The sequence below is a fragment of the Centruroides sculpturatus genome, unplaced genomic scaffold, assembly GCF_000671375.1.
Source record: "Centruroides sculpturatus isolate CEXI.00-Female unplaced genomic scaffold, Cexi_2.0 scaffold1120, whole genome shotgun sequence".
NCBI lineage: Eukaryota > Metazoa > Arthropoda > Arachnida > Scorpiones > Buthidae > Centruroides > Centruroides sculpturatus.
The window spans coordinates 1-21119 of NW_019385344.1; the positions used below are offsets into that span (position 1 = coordinate 1).

Sequence of the window (21119 nt, forward strand, 5' to 3'; positions counted from 1 at the left end):
AAATGATAAAAATATATCACAGAGTAAAAGATAACCAAATTTTTATATAACTTTTACGATGTTTATAGTACAAATATTTATAGATTATGTTCAAAATAAGTGTCATCTGCAGCTATACATTTTTGCAGAGTGTTCATAGTTTTTATTAAAATAGTCTTGCAGTCCATTCTGTATTGTCTCCTTTAGTGCAATTACAACAACGCTTTTATCTGTTTTGAATCTGTTATCCTTTCATAGAGCTTTTATTTTGATGAAAATCTGCTGAAATAAGGTCCAGTGAGTGAGAAATGTATCTGCTGTTTTTCCAGATATTTGGTAAATAGAAGAGTTTAATGTGATGGAGAGTGCAACTTTTTGCTTGCCAGAAATGTGTGTTTTCATTTTACTCCATTATAGAGGTAGCAAAGAATGTTCAATGTACAACTTATTTTAATAGGTCTATCATCAAGGACTTCCACATCAAAAAAGCCACAAACATTACTTTCCTTTTGGATTGGATCTGTTGAGATGAAATTTTTTTCTACTTTGATGAAGAGACTGATTTCCATGATGAAGCATTGGTATTTTTTTATATGACCTACAGGGTTATGTAAGAAATATCAGCAATCACTCTGTTTAGGATATCTGGGTCTTTAACAACTGTGTTGATCAGTTCTCTGCCGATGATTGCATATTCTTCATCTGTTAACTGCTTCAGAACAATGTGAGAACAGACATAATGCATTTTTAAATCATTGTGAAGACTGGCATGGTATCAAAATTTCCAAAATGTTGACCAGATCATTTATTGACTGTCTGTGGTCTCTTTTGATCTCTTCATAAACTTAGCATTTCTTCATTATTTGCAGATGATGACCTACCTGAATGATGATTGTTCTCATTAATTTATGGCTGCCTTTAAAATACTTACATCATTTGTGTACTCATGTAATTGTCACCTGGTGTCCTTGCTAGGGCTTGGATTTTTATGCAAAAATTTGGATTTTGGGATTGGTATTCTTTAAAATGAGAAGAAAAATGGAAATATGGAAGTTTTATGATCCAAAAGTTGGGAGTTATAAGTGCATATTTCAAATGCAAAAGCATATTTTCTTGCTTTTGAGAATTTTCTAGACTGCTACTACTGTTGAGAGACCAATTGAAATGTCTTGTAATTGTCTTTGATAATTTTCTAGATTATAACTGCTGCATTGCTCAATGCTAACTCTATCTTTCGTCAAGAGTTTTTTGAAGTTGCTTTCTTCAAATCTGAATTGAGTATGATGTGTTCTTGTTGAATTGATATCATAAAGATATAAACATCTAAAAGTTCAATTATTTTTTAATTAATGCCAAACAATTACTGACAGTCATTTGGCTTTGATTTCATAAAGTATCTTTGATTTAATTTACTAAAATTTTTTGAAGTCTAAACATGCCTACTGGAAAATTGTCTTATAGTTCTAAATGCAGAAATTTTCTTTGTTTTTTTTCTGCTTGCTGTGTAATAAAGCTGTTGCATATGAAAAGCAGACACAAGTACTTCAAAATGTAAACACATAATTGCATAAAGCTGTCATTTTACAGTCCAATGGAATACAAAATTAGAGTCTGTTTAAACATTTAAGCAAACCAGATCATCAGAATAAGTTGCAGTTTTACAACTTAAACAAATTGTTGATTGATGTGACATTTATTTCACAAACTCAGCAATGATGTGCTTAAGAATTTTCTTGAGAAATATAAAATGAAAAGTACCAGATGAATCTACTCTTTGAAAGAACATTGTCAGTGAATTATATGATGAAACCATCGATACAATCAGAACAAACACTGAAAGAAAAAATTGTGGTTATCCATTGAGAAACCACAGATGCGCTTGGTAGGAACATTGTTAATGTAATAGTTGGCATGTATGATAGTACATTTAAAAGTGCAGAATTTATAACCAAAAACTTATATTTCACAATTAATATATTTTATTCTTGCGAGCGTCGAAAGCGCTCGCAAGAATAAAATATATTAATTCTGTTCATCAGTAGTTTCCCCTCTAATAGTAAGCATATTCTAAAAACTATTACAGTTACAAGCTGAAAAACTTATATTTGTTTCATACTATATCTGTAGAAGAATCAAGCATTCAACCATTGTGAAATGCATAAATGATGCACTACAAATTTTATGATCAAATGGAATATATTACAGCATATCTTTTCATATCTGATACTTCTAGCTATATTCTGAAAATGGTCAATGTGCTGAAAGTGTTTTATACCAAAATGATTAGCACATTTAACATGTTTAGGACATGCATTTAGCAGAATTTGCAAAACTGTTTATATGACATTTCCTAGTGCCAATAAATTGATCATCAACTGTAAAAAAGTTTTTGTGAGGCCTCAAATAACAATGATAGGAATTTTAAGAATGCTTTCAAATGTGCGTATTCCTCTATCTTGTACCAACATGTTGGGGTATATGACTATCTGCTGTAATATACGCTGACAGTATTTACAATGTATATTAAGTTGTAAAAATTTTTGATTTCTGGATAACAACGGACATAAATCAATGCGGTATTTAGTTCCTGGGCCGTAGGTTGGTGACCTTCTGCATTAGATAAAAATACCTATGACAGAAAAACAATAGAAATTTGAATATGAATTGAAGAGTTATTATTTTACTAAAGTAATGTTTAAAAAATGACAAGAAATTAAGAGTTACAACATAAAAAAATAATTTTTTTCAGTTTTTGATCCTGAAGATTACCTTCAGGTAATGTGTACATTTCAGAAGCTCTGGAATGCCTTGAAAGTGACAGCATCGAGTAAATCCATGCTTATATTAGTGCCAATTTTGTGTTCTCTTATAGACATGATTACCAAGTTGGAACAGATACTTCATCTCAGTGAATCAATTGATGTAATTAACTAGACAATTAACAAAACTAATAGTCTACTTGGATTTGTCGAAACCACTTTGAAGCAGAAATTAAAACATGTGCTAGATATGAATTACGGATGGAAAACTATTTATAGCATGAATGATGTGATTTAGGGTGAAGCAATAGGCAGTGAAAACAGCATTTTTCGTGTATGCCCCAATTCATCTTGAGATGTACAGAGATCATTTTAAGGTGCAAAAGTGTTGTTAGACTGAATCAATTGTTCTTCACCGAAGAAAATTTATCAAAATATTTCATAGTATATTGTAATGTTTAAGCTTTCCTACAATAAATAACATATATATTACATAAAATAATGTTAAATAAATATCTGACTAGTTTTTAGAGAAAAACAAAATAGACATATTGTGTTATATACATGCCCTTTTAACTGCATTAAAAAATCTGGTCGTTAGTCATTACCATATATTTCTATAAGCAGATTAAATGTCTCAGTAAAGTTTTTACCAGATTTGATGCTGAATTTAATATTGATTTGGTGTTCATGATGCATAGTTTTAGAATTCTGATGAGAACATTTAACTTCATATTCCAATATTTTGACATTTTGTATTCGGATCCATCTGATATCTGTAAGAAAATGTTTAAATGTGCACATGCTTGCAATTTATAATTACAATTTGTCATTGCTTAGTAACAACAAATTGTAATTATAAATCGTCAACATTTGGATAAGAAATTATTTTATATTTTGGATTATAAATTATTTTATAACATTTGGATTATAAATTATAATTATAATCCAAATGTTTGGTTTATTTTTGACGCTGTCGTGTAATTGTTTTTTGGAACTTTGAATTCTGACATCTTGGGAAGTTTAATTCTACATACATTTTATTTGAGATATTATTTAAATGTTAAATTTATTATATTAGAGAATGTAACTAATTTTTAATGATATTAATCTGAAAGTAGTGTTATTAGTTCTTAATTATAAATTTTATTTTATTTTATTTGAAACATTCTTAAAATTACAGTAATCAATTAATTCAATATTTTATTTTAGGGATATTTATATTTCCAACCTCATTCAGGAACAAATAATGAATTAATAAAAATAGATAAAGATACTTTAAAAGAAAAAGAGCATATTGAATTAGATGGTAAGAAAATTTTAAGTGTCTTCTTTAATTCATATAAACTCTTGTGTATTTATGCATATAACTGCATGTACGTGTATTTTCACTGTTCTATAATTTACTTTTTTACCAATTTTTACTTGTGTGAGGTGGAAATGCATCTTAGAGTTTATAGTGTATTATATGCATTTTTAGTCCAAAATGTTAATAATCATGAACAGACTACATAATGCATTACATACTATAACAGAAGTTTTTGGGCTGTATCGTTCATCTCTCAGATTAGTTCAAGAGAACACTGCTGTTAACAAATATTTAATTTAAACTTTTTATAATGTTTAAAATGTCTTCAAGATTACATTATAATTTAGTATTAAAAAGAATAGTTATTGCATACAGATGCATAATAAAGTCCTTATATACTTATGTAACTGATGAATGTAGATAGCTACAGTTATGAACGTAATGTATAGTTATAGTAAACTGACTATGCATTATGAGATGAGACTGCTTGCAGCACCCCTAGCAGTAAAATTTGGAAGTTAGCACTTTTATCTCAAAAATGATGCATGATATGGAAAAAAAGTAAATTAGGAAGTTGTAGAGCATGATTGATTTAGTACATAAACAGTGTGAATAGAAAACTTAAAATGCTAATGTGAATATTGAGCACTTATAGTGAAATGTGTATTTCTCATATGTGCATTCACATGTTCTCGTTATATATAAACACGAGATATGTGCATTTCTCATTTTCTTATGTCTTCAAGCTGCATTCATTGCTGTGTATCATACATCAGTGTATAAGGATTCTACTAAGCACTCTGTATAAGGAAGAACAAGGAAATAGTGTCTTCAAATACCATTTATTTCATGGTTTTTGTATTTTTTTCTAACATTTTTTACTTAACAAAAGTTAGTAGAATTAATTATTTAAATAAGTTTTTTTTCTGCATGAGAAAAAAAACCTTAAAATTCAATTTCAAACTAATGGTCTGACTTGAACCAGTGGTGTCTTAGAATTGGGAAAAATACAAGTATATGTAAATAAATATATAAACATATACATTAACCATGTAAGTAGAAACAATTAAATAATTTCAAAAATATTAAAATTTAAAATATGGGGTATTTTCCATATGATGCTTTTAAATTAAAATTAACATTTTTCAATATATATATTAGCATTATTTAAAAATTTAGATTGCTAATAGTTAAGTTAAAAATTTTTTATCAGTATTTAAATTAATTGATATATTTTTTTTTCTAGCAAGTGAATGGGGACCAAGTGCTTGTTTTACAGATGGGGAACATGTGGGAATTCTCACAGCTTCCAAAGATGTAATTGTTTGTATTGATATATTAATATTTTACTTTTCTGTTATTAAATTCTTACTGTGTTGTATATATATTAATATAAAAATATTTATAAAACTCTAAAGTGTGAATGTATACAATAAAGTCTGATAGTTTTATCATAAGTTTTATCATTTTTGTGTAACATTACTTGTTAACTGATCCTCTATGATGCTGTTTTTCAAGGTTTCCAAATTGGCAATATTTCCTCAATAAATCACCTCAATTTTTGGTTTTGAAAACCAAAAATCACATGAATTAAGATACAGGGAATAAGGTGGCCAGGCAGTAGGAAATGTAAAATTAATCATTCCATTATTTCTACCTTATATCAACAACTCTAAAAGATAGGACTCTACTCTGCCTACCAGCACTAGAGTTTTAGAGATTGTAGTTTAATTATCAGCATATGATACTCAGTAATCACAGGTGTCTGAATGATAAAAGTTGGACTAAGAAATGTTTTGGCTCTAACACTACAGCAGTTATAGGGGACCAGCCTTCACAGCCTTTATCATCCTCAATGTTCAACTCTTTAACTTTACCTACAATTTTTATACAGCATGTTGCTGCTTTACATATTCAACCAAGAACTGAATTCTTATGCTTTACAGACTGCAGGATCCCTCCTCATGCCCAGTTAAAAAGAGCTTCTAAAAGTCTCTCCTTTATATAGTCTCTCATGTTTGAGTGGACCACTCAGCATTTTACTGAGATATAGATCTGTGGACCACATTTTCTGTCTGTTTCTTTTAGTGTTTTGAGCATTACTCTTTTGTTGTTGGGCAAGGGTTTGTAAATACTCACCTCTTATCCTAAAAGCCTTACCTACATTAGCCTTTATTATGATGTGTAACTCTAGAAAGCCTCACTTTCAATCAAAGTAGGGCTTTCTGGATGGAGGGGCACGAAATCTAGTCAACAAGATTTGCCTGGCTTGTCCTAGTATTAGATCAAGAAATCTTGTCTGTGTTCTGTTGATTCCTTTTTGTTTCAAGCTAACTTTAGTTCTTCATGTTCATGATCAGTATGGGAATTCCAGCAAATTCTTTTGGGTAAGATCAGCTGTCACTCAGACAGGACTGGCTAGTCAACATCTACAAACCAAACTTCTTGTTGGCCTTGCCACAGTTCCTACATAAAAGTTTTGTTGCTTTGCATTCCTTATAGTAGTAGTCTTGTGAATAGCAACAACAGGTTTGAACTGCTAACTTGCATTCTTTGCTGTGTCCAAACTTATAGTATCTGTAGCACATTCAGAGCTAAACATTCTCTTACTCTCTTTCTTGTCCAACCCAAATGGATATTGTCCCTTTCTAGTAGCCTTTTGAACAAAGGAGCCATTACCTCACAGACCCAGTTGACAAGACTTCCTTTCCTTTCAAGGAGAACTTAGACTTCAAGTTGTCAACATGCATGCCCAAATTGTTCTGGGAATAGATGATCCCTGTCAATNGTAAATACTCACCTCTTATCCTAAAAGCCTTACCTACATTAGCCTTTATTATGATGTGTAACTCTAGAAAGCCTCACTTTCAATCAAAGTAGGGCTTTCTGGATGGAGGGGCACGAAATCTAGTCAACAAGATTTGCCTGGCTTGTCCTAGTATTAGATCAAGAAATCTTGTCTGTGTTCTGTTGATTCCTTTTTGTTTCAAGCTAACTTTAGTTCTTCATGTTCATGATCAGTATGGGAATTCCAGCAAATTCTTTCGGGTAAGATCAGCTGTCACTCAGACAGGACTGGCTAGTCAACATCTACAAACCAAACTTCTTGTTGGCCTTGCCACAGTTCCTACATAAAAGTTTTGTTGCTTTGCATTCCTTATAGTAGTAGTCTTGTGAATAGCAACAACAGGTTTGAACTGCTAACTTGCATTCTTTGCTGTGTCCAAACTTATAGTATCTGTAGCACATTCAGAGCTAAACATTCTCTTACTCTCTTTCTTGTCCAACCCAAATGGATATTGTCCCTTTCTAGTAGCCTTTTGAACAAAGGAGCCATTACCTCACAGACCCAGTTGACAAGACTTCCTTTCCTTTCAAGGAGAACTTAGACTTCAAGTTGTCAACATGCATGCCCAAATTGTTCTGGGAATAGATGATCCCTGTCAATTTATTTTTACTGACATCTGACTGGAATTATAAATGATAACTTTGGACCTGCACTTTTTAGGCAGTTGACAAATAACTGTCACTTTCAGTGCGTTTGGCTTTTCTGTCAATTCCTTTCGAAGTACTTGGACATCTTGTTGGGATGCAGCCTCAATCAGACACTGTTTCTTCTAACTTGGCAAATGTTTTTAATGTCCATTTTAAGTTATGTGAGATTTACATTCTTCTTTAAGCAATCTCATATTGCATAATTACTTTCCATCCCATCTCTGGGATTCACAAAGATCATTTGCCCTTCCTCTGTTTCAGTAGAGGAAGGACAGGTGCTTGCTTTGGCTTCCCAGCTAGCTGTTGGATATATTTGCCTACTACATGAATGTAGGTCACCTTCTTGGTAGTCATAGGCCTTTGGTTTCTGCTCTATCAGGTCTTGGTTGATCATTTGACAGATTATGGACTGCCTCCTGTTAGTTATGACTCTGACATCAGTGCAGAGAAAGCTAAACTCACATTTCTGTCTCAGCATTATTGAGATGGTCTTTTGAAAAAGGTACTAGATAGCAGAACAAACTTTTCTGACAGTGGTTGTCAGTCCTACCTAGCAGAGCTGTCAGTTCCTCCAAGATTCCCTCAATCTCTTCGCTTGTTTTTGAGCTCTTGGTTATACTACATCAGTCCCTTCTTGCTTATTAGCAATGGAAAGTTCTTTCTCCCTTTTGGCTGAAGTCTTCTCTTGTCCTGGGTCCTACTCATGGAAGCAATGCCTCTGGTTGCTTGCAAAGCCCATTATTCCCTATTCCCAGTCAACTATATCCCATCAGTGGCTGGACAATTGACAAAAGGGCAGTGGGAGATCATCACTTCCCTGGAAAACAGCATTGTGCTGCTCCCTCTGCTGTGTACTATTGTCTATGTAACATGCACTTGCTTCTGATGGTAGCAGGCTGGCAAGTCATCATTTCATCCTAACTCTCAGAATCCACGTTGTAGTAATGACTTCTTCACAGCTACAATTGGAGAGATTTTTTCCTCCTATTCTTCAGATTCTTTCTAAAATAACTATAAGTTGTTTATCCTCCTTTACAGCTGGCTTGTGTTTGTTGGCATTCCACTTTCTCTTGCAGGACTTCTGCTTCTTATTTACAGTGCAAGATACATTGAAATCCCTAATCTCCAATAACTATATGGCTCATTTTTATTTCCCTTCTGCAAAGCTTGGGAAATTTGTGTTTGTATTTTTCAAAGCTTAGAGTTGCATACATTAACTGTCTTTGATTGGCCATCATAAAATAAGATAAAGTAGATGGGAGTTGGGACCATTCTCAACCTTCCTTGAGTACATGGCATCCTTTGGAGAGTTGAGTAAGCATTTAAGAGTTATGCTATGTCTGGATTGGTCCACTGCCAGGACAGCTGTTTAAATGGTTATTGTCCAAGGTCACCTCAGCATGTCTGGCTTCTTGATGTGGTCTGCCCCCTCATTTCTGTTAGGACATGTTTGTTTCATCTCCACTTCTGAGGGCTATGGTTAGTGCATAATAGACCTTGAAGTGTGTCTCTACCCTGAGTCACAGTGACATTAGCTCTTCACTGCAGAGAGGCTTTGCTTACCATCTGTTATGGCAGATAATATTCAACAAATCCAGTAAGTTTCTACAGACACTATCCTTCTGGTCACTAGCATGGTTTCAGCTACAGGAGTACAACTTCTACTTCACTAGATTTGGCATGAAGGCGTGGCCCCAGACCAGCATCAGCTATGCGAAACCCTATAACCCTCTTGAGAAACTTTTATCTTTACTGGATAGCAGGATTTTTACTTGGCTTGCACTACTACAGGCTGGAGCATGAGTGAATGAATTCATCAACTACGGCTGCCAATTCTTGTAGTGACAGGTTGCTTGAATCTAGGAGATTCAGCATCTCCATGCCACAAAGGAGACTTCACCTGTGAGTACAGCAAGCAAAGGGTCACCTTGCTTCCAGCTAGAGTGGTGCTTTATCACAGGCAGATAACTTGGCCAGGCTGCCAAAGTGATAGGATACTGTATTTCAGCAGCATTCATGCCAAGTGTGATCCTGTGAGAGGCACCTCTGGTGTGTTTTCACTCTTGTTGGCAGAGCTACCAGCTTTCACCAGACAAGTCCAATTGACTACATTCCATTTATCATGCCCAGAGATGAGATTTTCTAGGGAAATGTGTTTGTAGTAGCTACAGAAACTATTCTCTTCCAAACAGTTTGGGGTCCACTGCAGGCCCCACTGTGATTATGCCAACAAAAACAGACTTTGTAACTAGACTATACACCTCTGTTTTGATGTGATCTAAATGCTACTATGCCATTATGCAGCTGCCTGAATGAGGATAAGTTCCAGTTTGAGGAGATTATTGAAACTCTTATGGAGGCTGTATATGTGCTTCCTGTCTGAGAGGCTTGCCAGCTTCAGCTATCAAGGGAAGACTGTCACCAAACAGGTAACCAGGGGTTACCCACAGGGTTCCAGCTCTGGATCCCTCTTCTGGCTCCTCAACATCCAAATCAATCACCAAGGGTACCCAAAAGGAGAAATCATCGGGTTTGCTGATGACACCCTCATACTCTCATCCTTCTGTCTCACAAGAACCAGGAACTCCTTCAAAAAGAAATGAACACTATCATAGAGGAAATGTCATTCTGGGCCACAAGTAACAAGCTCACCATAAACACTAAACACATGTCACAGGTCCATTGGAACTGGCTTCTTTGAAGAAGAATGGTTTTGAGGAAATACGTGTCTATGAATCTACACTGTTTCATAACTGTAGGTAAGTGAATGGAATCTGCTGAAATACAGATTTCCATGCCCAAATGCAACAATTGTAGATGTTTACTGTTCCAATGAGTGAAAATGTGACTTTTTGCTTCACAGGATCTTCCATGACCATGACATTCATTTCCATTTTGGTAAGGAAGGAAGTGCTGGTTGCAGATGATACACCAATTCACCAACTTTCCCAGTACTTCCACACTTGCCATAGTGTAAATCTAACTACTGTGACATTGCATATGCACTGTTGGAACATGCACAATTATTCATTGACTATTCAACAACTTCTGTGGTAATATTGCTAATGCCTAATGCAGTGAAAGGTTTGTCTCTTTGATCAGGTTGACTCCCAGCTCATTCTCCTGTAAGAGTGTGAAGTTAATGATCTTTGGTGTAAATTCTTACAATAGCAAAAATGCTTGAAGTGCAACCATAGCATTGTTATTGTTTTCATAAAATAGCTTTGCAAGAAATGTTCATTTCAGTAAGGTTGTGGTCATTTTAGCTGATAAGAATGATATTCAACAATTGTGATCATTTATATACCATAATTTTGCACAGATAACTTATGGTAGCATATAACCTGCAAAAGTGCAGAAAATTTCAAGAACAAAACTAAAAGCTTTATATAAAAACATTTAATTTAGATTTTCATATCTTGTCTTTAATGATGCGGTGTATCTTTACTAATTTTGTAAATGTAATACAAGAAAACAACCTTTCATTTATTTTCTGAAAAAATTAATTATAGAACAATTAAATTTTATTTAATATCATAAAATAGACATTGATTTTACCTTATTTTGAATTTTAACCTTAAAACTATAACATGTTATTAATGCAAATTAACTGATCATTATTAAATTAAATTCTTTTCAATTTGAATTTAAAAATTTCTGACTTAGGTTTATGCTAATTGAATGTTTTAACAATAAACAAGATTTCAGATAAACAAATTGCCATTTGTTTGAAATTTTAATAATTTATTAAATTTAATTAATTCAAATTTATTTTAATAATTAGAAGAATTTATAGTAGATAACAGCTTTGCCTGTTTACAGTATAAAATTTTGCAAACCATTAAATTAACAAATTTTAGTCCAACGGTCTTCAATGTAATTTAAGTTTTTTTTTCTATTTATTTAGATTGAAATGTTATAATAGTAATATAAGTATTATTCTAAATTATAATAATCATTGATGAATTAAAATATATTATGAATTAATAAATAAAAACTAATGATTGATTATAATTTTATTCTAGGATAGTTTTATTGTTCGAACTTACAAAAGCTCAGTTTCTCCAATGCCTTGTATACATGAACTCACTTTAAAATTAGCACGAAAATGTTTAGATGTATTTGGCTCAGGGATTTTTGATGATGATACAACATTCCATACAATTAGTAAGTTATATTTACATCATTAAGAGTATAAATGATTATAATTAATTTATATCTTTGGATTTTACTTGGGCTATGTTATAGCTAATTAATTAGCCATATTTTTTATAACTCTATTAAAATCAGGCAGTATGATTGAGGCTGAGCATTAGTGAAGCCTCTTTTATGCAGCTTATAGAATTGAATTTGTTCTCAAAATCTGATTGGTCAATTTTGATTAAACTTTGTTGTTTTACGAATTATGAGATGACGAAATTAAAAATGTAATAAAAATCGGGATTTATGATCTTGTTTTTGAGATACAGTGGGGTCAATGTGACAATGTCTAAGGATGCTAGCAGGAGCATGTGCAATTTAAGAAAATTTTTTTATGGCAATGTCATTGCCGTGATAGTAGTAAGTAATCATTTGGCTCTAGTAATGTCCCAATACCATGAAAGTATTGATACTGGTATCATGAGTAATTTTAAAGTATTGATACCAGTTTCAGTCTTAAAGTAGTGATACTGGCAAGTATTAGCATTGAGTTTCAAAACTGGAAAGAAAACATTGTTGGCTGTTGCTGTTCAGTCTGTCGCATTGCCTTCTAGTTGATTTTACTGCTGAAAAGGTACTGTACTCATTACAATGAAGGCTAAGTGGGTCCCAGAGCAACATTTATTTTGTTGCTTACTCCAGAGAATCCTGGCTATCTGATTCAGAAATCAGTGCATTAGTCAGTTTTTCAGTTTACACTCGTATGATGTCTTACGTACACAAAAGAAGCCTCAGATGTACAGTTTTGCTAATGGGCTCTGTGGATACTACTATACATGGGATAAGGGAGGATAAAAAATCATTGGTGAAGAGGTAAAATGGTGTCTCTACATTGAAAGTTCTGTATTGTGTTCAAGTTTTACAAATGTCAGTACAAACAAGTACAGTAGAGCATCGATTATCTGAATCAATTGGGGACTGGGGTTGTTTGGAAAATTGGAAAATCGATTTTTCGGATAACCAATTATGTATGAAAAAATATATTAACCTATCCCATGTTGAAATTTGTTCAAATCCTGGCATATCCTTAAGTACCCTCTCATGGTCAACATCACTGATGATCTGAGTCGATTAACAAACAAAAGACTGCATAATGTTTGGCTAAATATTTATTTATAAGTAGTAGTAATCAGTACTCTAAGCCAGTGTTCCGCAACCGGTGTGCCGTCACAAGGTGTAAGGTGTGACGTGAACTTTTACATATTCTATTAATTTCAAGCTTTATTTATATATTTTTATCACAATTGCTGTGCTTCTTATACTTGTATTTCAAGTGTTATTTCATAAGTGCTGCAGCACTTATGAAATAAGATGATGTTCGTTTATTCTTTATTACAAGCCATGCATTTTTATGTACTTTAAGAAATTAATGTAAAATAAATTAGCTCATGGGTGTTGATGCCTATTTAATAATAATAATAATAGGTTAGTGGCATTACGTAATTCTATTAATAGTACCATATCATATGCTTTTGAGGGGAATAACATTTTGGTGTTCCGTGTTGAGACATGTCGAGTCATGGGTGTGACATTAGTAGAAAAAGCTTGCGGAACACTGCTCTAAGCATAAATAGATTCTGGAAATGAAATTTGACAATACGTTTATTGATTTTGGTCATTAATATTTTTTATATAAGTTTAACTTAACTGAAAATAGTGTAAAATCAGTGTGTCAGTCAGTTCTTCCATTCCATTTTGATTTTGAATTAGAAACCAAAGTGGAATTTTAAAAATCTGCTTTCGTCAGACCTTACCCATCTGAAAAATATAATGATACCAGATCCAATACCCAAAAGAAAGTATTGATACTGGTATCAGTATTGGACCAAAAGTATTGAGTACAAAAAGTACTTAGTATCAAATGATACTGATACTGTATTGAAAGTAGCAATACAGTATCAGTATTGGCAGTATTGGGACATCTCTAGATAACCTCCTGAAACAAGGCCATCTAGGAACTAGTGTTATTGACTTGCTAGCAGTTCAACTCAGTTCTTAGTTTATGTTTGGAGAGAAAATGAACCATACATAATTATTACTTTTATGTTGTGCTTTATTTATATATAATTAAATGATCATAATTTCAAGTTTTTAAATGAATTACATATAATTGTTGATGCATTTGCATATTAAATTAAAATGTACAATTACAGATTAGTAAATATTAATATTTATGATACTTTTATATTAAAATTATAGATCTTTGTTCTGAAGACGAGCCATTAAATGTGGCATGTGGTAAAGATTTTGCTATTGTTAAATCTTCATCTGGGAAAGTAAGTAATCTTCATTGTATATAGTTATAAAATTCAAACACAGTAGTAAAATAATTAAGTTAATCAATAAATCAAAGACTAAACAATTGTTAATTTCTTTATTGGATTATATTTAGGCGAGTAATAAATGAAAGGTTATAATGAATAAGGATATAGCCGATAATTTTATCAGCTATATCCTTGTTCATTATTGGCTATGATAAATTAAAGATCTCAATTATTATTTTACCTCTTAATACAGTGAAATTTTAACAAATTTTTTATTTTTTATATCCATTTTATAACAATTGAAAATAATGTTTTTTGTTTATTTCAGATGTATTTTACAGGAAAATCCCAAAGTCTTGGTATTAAACAAGGGGGACCAACATTAGGAAAATGGAATGAATTACCAATTACTAAGTCACCTAAAATTGTGCAATATTCTGTTGGACATGATGGACTTCATGCTCTTTTAGTTTCTGAAGAGGGTGCCGTATTTTTTGTAGGGCTTGCAAGAAGAGGAGAAGATGGTGATCAAAGTAAGCTATGTAATTAAATTGCCTTTTTTCAATAAATTATAATTGACTATAACTACTTAATAAGCAGTTATTATTTTAAGTATGTGTAAGGATTCAATTTAAACACTTTAGAATTTTCAAAAGAAGATTCAAACTTCTTTAAGTTTTGACAGGGAAAAAATTTCAGAAAAAAATAAAACAGTTGTTAAAATCCATTATTTATATTGTATTGATAATATATATTTGGATATTTTAGTGAAAATAAGATATTCAGAATGATAAATTAGAAGTCAACAAGTCAGCTAAAGTGAAGCTAATAAATGAAAGATTGCTTATATTAAAATATTAATTTTGGGAGTTAATGAAAATTATTGTGAGATAGGCAGCGGGCCATGGGTTAATCCCACAATGACCACTTACTCTGCACAGGCTCGTGAAGCACAATCTCGGCGTCGTCGGATGGCGGTAGGAGGGCAAATTGAGTGGGGAATGGCCGGGTAAGTTGGCAGGTGCCGGTTAGACAGGAGACAGGTCAACAGAATAACAAGCATTTATTAATTAACACAACTAAGTTACAAAATACTAAACTAAATGCGATTAGATTATACTAAATTATATTGTACAGAAATTGGCGATTATATTCTTAGCTATCCTAGCCTCTAATTCAGAGAGAGAGTGCCTTTATAAAATCTACCCCTAAATACCTTTAGGTGGACGGGAGAGTTGGCAAACGTCGTCTGTATGGAAGGGTATGGTGTCTTCACCGATGGGATTACGATCCACAAATACCTTCCATGTGCGGACGCCCCCGAGCTTCCGGTGATCTCCCCTTTTATATCTTTTCGTGCGAGAGCCGACACGTCATCGCCTCTTTGTTGACGATGACGGTGCAGTCTTCACATTTAACTGTCAACTTCCTCAGCTCGTTGTTACAAACTTGATGAAATTCGATATAGTTTAAATTCCTCGGGGTTTTTCCGAAGTTAATTAACTGAAAATTTAGATGTTTAAGCGGACCGTACAAATCCAAAAAAATCCGTGACTCACATTATAATTATATAGATAAAGGACTGCAGGTTGTTAACTGCATTTCAGTGAAAAATTATTAATAGTTATTTATTTGTCTAATTATAAAGTTATACAGTGGTACCTCGGTATATGTCTGCTTTAGAATATGTCCAATTTGGAATACGTCCTGTTTGGACGAAACAAATTTTTCTCTGTATATGACTTTTGTTCAGTATACGACTTAATTCAGTTATATGCACCATCTATGAACAAGTAGCAGTATTGGTGTACTAGACCAGACTAGATGTTTGTGGTGCCAAGGTTTATAACTTTGTTAAATTTCTTCTGATTTTAATTTGTAAGTAAAATTTTATTACTTTTATTAATCATGAATTGCAAAAAGGAAATGAAAAGCAACAAAGAACTAAAAAATTGACTAGAATCACAATGGAACTGAAAAAAGAGATTGCTGAGAAATATGAAGGTGGCATGCGTGTTCGAGATTTTAACTGTTGCATACCATATTCCGAGAACAACGATATCGACAATCGCGAAAAATAAAGACATTATTAAATCTGCTAATGTTGTGAAAGAGGTTAAATCAATTTCTAAACAGAGATCAAAGGCATTAGATCATGTTGAGAAATTGCTTTTGCTTTGGATAACTGAAAAACAGTGTGCTGGCGACAGCATACTGTATCAGAAGCAATTATTTGTGAGAAAGCTAAAAAGATACATGCTGATCTCATGAAAAATCAAGCAGGAACTAGCTAGGAAAGCGAGGTGTTTAAAGCCAACCATTTTTTTACATGAGAACGAATTAATCATTTTTACATTAATTCTTATGGGAAAGATTGGTTTGGTATACATCCTATTCGGTATAAGTCCAAACTAGTGATGTGCCGGGTATCCGTATCTGCGGATATTTAAGGGAAAACAAAGATCTGTATCTGTATCTGTTACTTTTTAGCGGTTCTTTAAGGAGCTTTTATCTTAATGAATTTCATTACTTGTAGGAAGTTTTAAAGATAGGTAGCAATAAAATACTAATAACTACAATTCAAATCACTTTTTATTTCTTAAAATCACATATTTGGCACATTCATATTGTAAAAATTTTATCATGCAAAATTCATTTACTATAGTAAAATATTTCCATATTACACTACTAAACTTTTTTGTCGACATTGTTTTTATTTTAATTTAACTGAACACTCTCAAAGATACAAACGTAATCTATGCTATCCTGTGTCACACTAAACTATAAACAAAAATACGCTCAGTGCAAGTCAAAACATGTCATGTTAGTAATGCAAAGCGTCAACTATTGGCCAAAGGTCACAAGCACCGGCACCAACTGAGTACAAAAGTTGAGATCCGTATCCATATCCGCAGATCTAGACACTAATGATCCACGGATTAACGATCCGGCATTTTTAATGATCTGGCACATAACTAGTCCAAACACCAGGAACGGATTAAGGTCGTATACTGAGGTCCCACTGTATATGTATTTTTCTGCTTTTACTTTTCTGGCTGTTATAATGTAACATAGGAAAGTATTGTAATCATGTCGAATTTGATTCAGATGGGTTTTTTTGAAAATTTTGATGTTTTCAGAACTCATTCAAAAATGGGAAAATTAAATTCTCTCTCTCTCTGCATATGAATGTGTGTTAGTATCTGTTTCATTTAATATCTCAGGATGGGATGAAGATTAAGAAAGAAAATTTGGCAAGGTAACTTACCATAAACAGGTACAGGTGGAAAAGTAAACAGGCTGCATCAATAGGCATAGCCTTAAAGTAGGGAAGAAATAGTGAGTGAAATGATGTTAGGAGAAGGATGGGTGGGAAGGAAGTCTAGAAAGATGAAAGATGAAGAAGAAAGTGGAAATGAGACACATGAGTGCCCTGCCAGGTACTGTTTTTTAAGAGAGAAATATAAATGATAAAATTTCATACATAGGGGAGAACAATTAAGTGTAGCTATTAACTATGAAGTGTACTTTTACAATTAATTAATACTAGAAATAAATGGTTACCACAAGTGGTGTTACAGAGAGGTTACGGCGAGACAGAGTTATCTTTAGAACCAAATAATGAATATCACTCCATGCTGCTCTGCGATGGGTGATGGATCTTCTTATATAATTATTAATGCATGATATGCTGTGCAATCTACTAACAATTAATGCTGATAGCTATTTTAGATAGTGAATGTTAGATGCCATCAATTCTAACACACATCTCTATTTCAGATAACTACAAATGATAAAAAATGTATGTGTTAATATCAAGGAAATACAGTATATGAATTCATTTGATGAAGTATTTCAGTTTTTTTATTAGTTTTATTATTGATTTTAAAGAATGTTAAATGTTTGTGAGGTTGTGTTTAGTTCTATATAGTGAAACAAAAATTATATTATGTTGTAAAGGTGAAATTTAGACATTTTGATTTTTTCTAGAAACAACTGGAAAAAAATATTCTAGAATGTTCGGTGTGGATATACAGATAGAGTAACCAAAGGGCATTTCATCACATATTTCATTGGAAATGCACACATTAGCAATGTTTGACAATAGGAAACATTCAAAAGAACACATTCTCATGCTGTTGCTTTATCATTTGAAAAAGAACCACAACACAACAAAGGCTCACAATCTCATCTGCAATGCATTTTGTGAGATGCTGCTATAATTGATTCAAGAAATTCAAGAATACAGATTTTTCGTTTTAAGATGCACTCCATTCAGGCAGCATCTCCACCATTGATGATGATGATGATCTCCTGCAACTGATAGACGATAATTCACAGTTGTCCACCAGAGAATTAGCACAACAACTTGAGTGTTCCAAGATAAAAAAAAATAATTTATCCATAAAAGTTACCAAATGCAACACCTCCATGATAACACTCCAGCACATAGGACAAAGATGACCTTAGAGAAGGTGGCCAATTTGGCTCAAAAGTTTATCTCATCTACCTTACAGCTCAGACTTGGCACCAACTGACCACCATTTACTTTGGGTCCTGCATTATTGTATTGTCAATATATAGTTCAATGACAATACTGATGTGAGAATGATGCTCAAGACTTTTTTCAAAGAAAAACTCCAGTCATTTTATGCTTACAGGATTGAAAGTTTCCAACAAAGATGGCAAGATGTGATTGATATTGTTTGTGATTATCTACCAGGATAAACTGTAATTGTTGTTGAGTTAATTGTCAATAAAGCTTTTTTGGAACATCTAAATTTTACCTTTATAACCTGATAGAGTATATAATATATGGATAGAATAAAATAAAGAACATATATATAATATTGAAAAATTATATATATTTTTAGAATATATAAATATATATACTTTATTCAAACAGATAAAGGACGTAGACAACCTAAACCTGTTAAACCAAAGAAAATGATAAAAATGGAAGGACATCATGTTGTCACTACAGCTTGTAATAATGGTACTAGTGCTTTAGTTACTCGTGATGGAGAACTTTATCTTTTTGGGAAAGATACTACTCACACAGATCACAGTACAGGTGAGAAAAATAAATGTTTTGGTTTATTTACTTGTAAATGTAAAAAATATGGCAAGTCTGCACCAAATAAATTTTTCTTGTTGTATGAGATTATAAATTGACCATTTTAATTTAACATGGAAAGCACACAAAGAATTTGTTTAAATGTATTAATTATTTTATGTGATTATTATTTTTTTATCATGTTAATTTTGCTACAGCAGTTATTTATTAGAGATTATTTATATTTTAAAGTTTAATACTTTCAATTACCATGTTTATAAAACTGTTTAATTTGCTTTCTTACAGATTGTAAATACATTACATTAAATTGTAAATGCAGTATTTCGTTTATTATAAGAAAATTAAAAATATTATAAAATGAAAGTGTCATTTGTATATTTTAATGATTTAATCTCCATCTGATTATTTCTTCTTTTGTTGAATTGACTGTTGTAAGTTATTTAACTGGCTTTTATCAGTAGAAATTTTTTTCAAATGAATGTTCAATAGGGAAAAAGCATTTGAAGCATTTTGAAGTTAAATGTGATCAGATTTAAATGGAAATAGGTGATATTCGACCTGGGTCCTAGGTACAAATGAATCTCAAAATTTAATCTTTTACATAAAAAATATTATTTGAAAGTGTATAGGTTAGAAGTTGATGTGCAATTAGAATATACCTAAAAAAAACAGTACAGATCTAATTTATTAGGTTAAACTTTCTTTTGACAAATAGTGAAAAATCTTTTATTTGTTTTATTAAATTTTATATATATATTTTTATTACTCTTAGAAAGGATAGTGTTTACATTTGAGACTAGCCAGGCTCCATCTCACCCCTCTCAGATCTTGAATGTGATAAGATTTTAATCTTATAAATTATTGTTATATTTAGTGCATATGTTATAGTATTTTATTATTTATTTTTTGATTTCAAAATAATATGTCAAGACATTTTTGTTTTAGGTGTAGTTACAGAATTAAAAGAAGTTGTCATTACTCAAGTGGCTTTAGGAAAAGCACACGTAGTGGCATTATCAAATAAAGGTCAAGTGTACACTTTTGGAATTAATCATAAAGGCCAGTGTGGTAGAGAATTTATGCATAATACAAATAAAGAAGGTATGTTCTTAATTCTTTTAATATTTTTGAAATAATTAATAATACAGTCAAACCTCAGTTTTTGAACATCTCACTTTTTGAACAATTTGGTTCACAAACAGAATTTTGAACTCATAATTGCCCCACTTGCCATATGATAATTCGATTGCCAAACAAGCTACTCAGCAAGAGCTGGCCACAGATTAGAGACAAAGACTGTCAATTCCCTATACTTCCTATGTTAAAGAAAGTCTATAGCCTCACCAATCAATGACGAGACTATTGATTCAGAAATTATACTGGCTCTCCACTTACATGATCATGTTGCCTTTCTTAATGATTTATAGAGTGATGCATTCGCTGTCCTAAGTGCCTTCACACTTCACATGAAATGGAAGTCAATTTGCAATGAATTATGGAAATTTTTTTAAATGGTAGCAAAACTCAATTTTAAATTTAAAAATATATATTATTATTTTATTTTATTTTGTATTTAATTTTTTAATCCAATATTAACTATTTTATTGCATATTATCAAAATTTCCACACCATGTCATATGTAGTGCTAAGGAGGATGGGTAAAAATATGATGTCACATACACTTGGAATTATGGATGCTGCATGCTGATTAGCTGTGATAGAATAGCTAGGCAAAAATATACATTGTTTCATTACTCTGTCACCAAAGTACTCAAAGGCAGTTTTACTGTGCATGAGCAGTGACTAAGGTGATTGAATTGCTTCAAAATCATGCTAAGAGGAGAGCCAACATTAGTGGCACAGAGATTGCCTTGTGCCATTAGATGTCAAGACATGAATCATTGAATACATTGTAATTGAAATTAGATTTTAGAATACATGCAGATATATACTATTTCTGTTTTTGGTACACACCACAGTTGAATCTTAATAAAATTAATTAATTAAAATTGTGTTAATTGACAGTTTAACAATTA

At 32.1% G+C, this 21119-nt stretch overlaps 1 protein-coding gene across 1 annotated transcript in view; it reads left to right on the plus strand.

The window, feature by feature from the left end:
- The first annotated feature begins 3909 nt into the window (after positions 1 to 3909).
- LOC111637900 (E3 ubiquitin-protein ligase MYCBP2-like) overlaps positions 3910 to 21119 on the plus strand; it is a 263246-nt gene continuing 246036 nt past the window's right edge. The window contains 7 exon segments of the mRNA XM_023383504.1: positions 3910 to 4047; positions 5294 to 5364; positions 11568 to 11709; positions 13942 to 14018; positions 14335 to 14539; positions 18913 to 19080; positions 20029 to 20184. Of these exon segments, the coding sequence (XP_023239272.1) occupies positions 11610 to 11709; positions 13942 to 14018; positions 14335 to 14539; positions 18913 to 19080; positions 20029 to 20184 (706 nt within the window). The 5' untranslated portion in view covers positions 3910 to 4047; positions 5294 to 5364; positions 11568 to 11609.